Source organism: Taurulus bubalis (assembly GCF_910589615.1).
Source record: "Taurulus bubalis genome assembly, chromosome: 1".
NCBI classification, from domain to species: Eukaryota; Metazoa; Chordata; class Actinopteri; order Perciformes; family Cottidae; genus Taurulus; species Taurulus bubalis.
This window is the reverse complement of record NC_136589.1, coordinates 18,382,597-18,387,596: the sequence shown is the minus strand read 5'-3', so window position 1 is coordinate 18,387,596 and position 5,000 is coordinate 18,382,597. Positions and strand designations below refer to the sequence as shown.

General features: G+C 45.0%; 1 protein-coding gene across 1 annotated transcript in view; it reads right to left on the bottom strand.

Annotated features, from left to right (window-relative positions):
* LOC306733748 (la-related protein 1-like) overlaps positions 1–5,000 on the bottom strand; it is a 27,191-nt gene that overhangs the window by 9,659 nt on the left and 12,532 nt on the right. The window contains exons 9-15 of the mRNA XM_079215042.1: positions 4,715–4,869; positions 4,061–4,417; positions 1,430–1,544; positions 1,111–1,292; positions 867–973; positions 298–458; positions 73–217 (exon numbers count right to left, since the gene is read on the bottom strand). Of these exons, the coding sequence (XP_079071168.1) occupies positions 73–217; positions 298–458; positions 867–973; positions 1,111–1,292; positions 1,430–1,544; positions 4,061–4,417; positions 4,715–4,869 (1,222 nt within the window). The remainder of the gene's footprint in view (positions 1–72; positions 218–297; positions 459–866; positions 974–1,110; positions 1,293–1,429; positions 1,545–4,060; positions 4,418–4,714; positions 4,870–5,000) is intronic.

Sequence of the window (5,000 nt, the reverse complement as noted above, 5' to 3'; positions counted from 1 at the left end):
GATTGAATACCATTACAGCTTTGTCAGAAGTGGGACATAAACATGTTGGACATGGTGCCATTGGCTGCTCACCTGTAGCCCTCTCTGGCGTCCTCCAGCGCCCGCAGCTTGAACTCCTCGTACATCTTGCGGTTGAAGTTGTCCCTCAGGAAGAAGGACCAGAACCTGAACAGGGTGTTCATCTCCTGGGACTGGCCGACCCCCAGCCGCTTCCTCTCTGGTGGGAAAGAGCACAGCCTTGTCAGCGGAGTGCCGACCAGGAACACCTGAACCTGCCTCCAAGCCCCGCCCCCTTACCGTTGAGGCAGCGCCGCAGGTACTTGTGGTAGCCCTGCTGGGTGAACCCGTTGTCCCTCAACAGCTCGTGGGACGGGTGCCAGAACTTGGGCAGCGAGTGGGGGGTGCAGCCGTAACTCCCCGCCAGCGGGGCGCCATCGGAGGGGGACGCGCCAGAGCTGCTGCAGGGATCAATCATCAGTCATCAATTATCAATCATCAATCATGAGTTATCAATCATCAGCTATGAGTTATCAATCATCAGTTATCAATAATTTAAATATTTGCTCTTCACTCGTAAATTGAATATATAAAAAAAAATACATATATTTTTTTTTTTAGGGTTTGGGCGGCTAGTAAAATAAAACAAGCTATCGACAATTATACTTTCTTTTCACAAAATTCTGCTATTTCTTTTAGATTAAAATAATGAAGAAAAAAACAGTATTGTTGTTAACAAAGTAATTGATAATGAGGCTTAAAACAATATGGCAAGTTTAATATGAATTACATAAAAGTAACGATCTCAGAGTTGTGAAGTGAATGAAAGTTAAACAGTTTGAAACATCATGGAGGAGCAGCAGGCGGACCTGATGGAGGAGGAGCGAGGCCGGTGTTCACGGGAGTCCATCACCCAGCCGATGTGGGCCTCCTGAGGAGGGTTGGAACTGTGGCGGGTCTTCTTCTTCCTCGGCGTCTGCGACAGGAAAAAACAACAACACAGTCAACTTACAAACAGCAGTTATACATTTAAAATGAGCTTAAATTAAAGTTACAAGGAGCTTACCAGGACCAACCTGAGACTGGTTCAGGACCAGGTAAAAGGTTCCTCACCTGTCCGTCGATGGTGCCGCTCTCCTTCATGACGGGGTAGAAGCGGGGGGTCTTGTTGGGGTCTTGGCGTCCGGGGGTGCGCGGCGTGCGGGGGGTTCTGGGCTCGTGAGTGGCCGGCGACTCCGGCACCGACTCCGGCACCGTTGCCGCAAGCGAGCGGGACAAGTCGACCCCGCCGTCCACTGGAGATTATTATTATTATTATTATTATTATAATAATAACACGACTATAACTACATAAGGTGGTTAGAATACATTTAATAAATGTTGAAATGTATAAATGCCACAAATAGGAAGCGTGTGAGAAGCACAAACCCACCTGGTGTTAGAGGGGGTGGGACTTCCTGTTTGGAGTCAACAGGGACTTTGGGGGTCAGAGTGTGAAACTCGTCCTGACTGATGACATTCAGCTTCTTGAAGTTCTCCACTTCCTGCTGAGGTCACAGATACAAACACAAGGTTGGTAATCAGACCTGCAAACTCATGAAGGGGGAAAAAGGTGACACCAGCAGTGTGGGGGGGGGGGGTCTTCTATGCGATGAGTGATAGTTGCTGGAAATGGACCTCTACATATATATGTAGATATTTCATTAAAAAAAACAGACGTTTCCACCTAGAATAGTCATTTACCACATTAACGTGTATAATTATGTATAGTGTATTTCTGATTAATTTAATGTTATCTTCATTGAAAAAAAACTGCTTTTCTTTGAAAAATGTGACCCCAAACTTTTGAACAGTTGTGTGTGTGTGTATATATATATATATATATATATATATATATATATATATATATATATATATATATATATATATATATTTACAATAATACCGCAATACTGCTGTACTATACTGAATATTGCTTTGCTACTACTACATTTCACTTCATAATATTACACTTATATGCCATAATATGTATAATGTACTAGCCTTTTTATTTGACCATATTATGTCACACTGTTATACCACTTTACTTTGAGGAGACGTCACTGTTAGTCTAGAACACTGAATAATGTTTCCACCAGGTAAACCTGAACATGCACATCTCTCTCTGTGTGACAGCGATTAGAACCGCATAACTATATAGATTATAATTAACTGAAGGATACACCTTTTTCTACACGTAGATCTTAAACCCTTAAATATAAACAGTAGCCCGGCCACCCTACGGAGGAAACTCATTTCGTTTTTTTTATTAAAATACAATTTGGATAAAATCTCCACTTGTCCTCTCCTTATATGTAGTCAGGTGTCGGTAGGTAGAACCGCCAGTGTTGCTGACTCGCCACTGAGTCGCCGCTCTCCTTCTCCTGGCTGACACCACATGCTGCCACGGACTCGCTGCTGCCAGTAGTCACACTCGCTGTCTCTCCAACAACGTTAGCTAACGTGTTAGCAAGCTGACTAGCTTGCTACTAAAAAACTGGTGGGAGGGAAATGAAGACGCTGTAGACATCTTAACGCTGATTGGCCAAGACTCAACACATCAAAGATCTTCTATTTATGAAGATCACGACATCAACTTTTTTCCGTGTCTCACTCCAATCTCAGAAACGCTGGGCAGCCAGTTTTATCAAATCATGATAATATTCTTTGTTACCGTTAAGTGGTAAACAATAATATAAATATATTATGTCAACCTGGTGGAAAATTATAAAAAGATTTTTTTAATATAAATGCTATAGGAAATTGTCATTACATTTAATTCATGCTGTTCAAGCATGTACAAATATTTTTCCCTGCATTGTGGTTTTATCGGTAAGTTGTTGCCTGCTTTTCTGCTCATTTTGTATCATAATTCTTGATATTTTTTCTGAATTCAATTAACTTAGTTTACATTTTTCTATCATTGTCTTTTTGTCGTTTGAGGGAATGTGCATTAAAAAAGCTTAATGACGTCTTGCCTCTTGACAAATATATATAAATGTTATCTGGATTTTATGCAGAGTTGTGTATGTGCAAACAAATAAAATAATTAAAATAAATAATAATAAATAAAATAAGTGCGAAACTAACAGATAATCAGCAGACCTGCTTGTTGAACATAATCAGCATTATTCCGGCGGCTGCTTCACTGATAACGTGGCGTGCAGCTCGTGTGACACACAGCAGATGTGCAGCGCACTTTGAGCTTTACACGCCGGTGTGCGTGTGCGTGCATTCAGGCGTGACATTTCCCACATGCTGCGACATCAACAACAACCTTTGAGCTCAAACTTCAACAATACCAAAAACTAATAATGAACTTTAACTCAACAAACAGCTACTAGCTAGAGGAAAAACTAAATCATTGTTTAGCTACATTTTATCCCATTAAGAATGACTGTACCTCCTAAAATAATAATAATGCCTTCTGATCCCCAACAAGTACGTCCACGTAGCTCCAACTCAGATTGCGTAACGTTGTGTAATGTTGCGTAACGTGCAGATGGTGTTTCTGCAGACAGAGCAGCTGTGTGACACGCATGTGGTTGGCAGCTCGTGTGGTGGCCGATAAAGTGTATTTCTGTCCGTCTGCACACAGGTCTAACATTTAACATTTAATTTAGGGTTAAGAAACCCACATTATTCTAAAATAGAAAAAACTTTCACAGGGAAAACAGGAAGAACCCTTCAGGAGAGCAACAGAGGAGGATACCTCTCCCCGGAAGAACAGAAGCAATAGATGGCATGTGACCAGAATGAACAACGTAACAGAGTTACAGCACATTCAATGAATATGACAGAAATTTAATTGAATAAATTTACTTCAAAATAAAAGCACAGAATTTTTTCAGTGAAAACGGGCCCGCAACTCATTGAAAACGGATCCGCGAACGACTGAAAATGGGTCCGCGAACGACTGAAAACGTTTTTGGGGGCTTTCAAGTCGTCGCGGGCCACATAAAATGGCCCTATGGTTAAGAATCACTGCTCCAGACCGCTCACCTGGATGCTCTAGACCGCTCACCTTGATCTCGGCAGGCTCCTCCCCCTTCCACAGGTCCTGCTCGTAGTAGAACAGCCCGTCGTTGATGGCTTTGGCGATGTCTGTGGTCAGCTTGGCCCGGGACTCGTGGTTCCCCGTCCGGTCGCCGCCGGGGTGCTTCCGCATGTGAGGCGGCGTTTGCGTGACGATGAGGATCTTGTTGACGTCCTGGTCGTCCAGCTCGTAGTCCGAGTCGCCGTCGTCCGACCAATCGGTGAACTTGTTCTTCCTTGGCGCCATCTGCTCCATCTCCTCGTCGAACAGGAAGTCCAGCTCCTCCTGGTCGTGAACAGCATGGCGAGGAGGCCGGAGGCCGTCTGGAGAGGCACCGGCACGCTCCTGTAGGACAGCAAGGGACACAGCGGTTAGCGAGGGACACGGCGGTTGGCGAGGGACACGGCGGTTGGCGAGGGACACGGCGGTTGGCGGGGGACACGCCGGTTAGCGGCTAGCAAGGGACACGGCGGTTAGCGAGGGACACGGCGGTCTGCGAGGGACACGGCGGTCGGCGCTGTAGGAGAAGAAGAGGAGGCGACAACAGACATCATTATCATCTTCATCAGCAGCAGCCGGATAACGACGATGAAGGTGTGATGAGAAACAAGAAACGGAGGAGAAGGAATGAAGATGCAGTACTTTTCCGGAGGGCTGCCGGTGGCGTTTCTCCACCTGGATCCAGGGGTCGGGGTCGGGGTCGGGGGCGTCTTTGGCCGGGACGGAATCCTCGGGTTTAACCGAGACCCGGAGCTCTTCATCGGACTCGGGAGGAGTCTTCTTCATGGGGGAGGAAGCTATAGATATAAAACATATATAAAATATATGATATAGAGTTGGTGCTCTGGTGAGTGTTTGTTTGTGGCAGTAAGTCAGGATAAACTTCAGTATGTGTGTTGAGGCTCATTGATTGTTTCTGAAGGAGCTC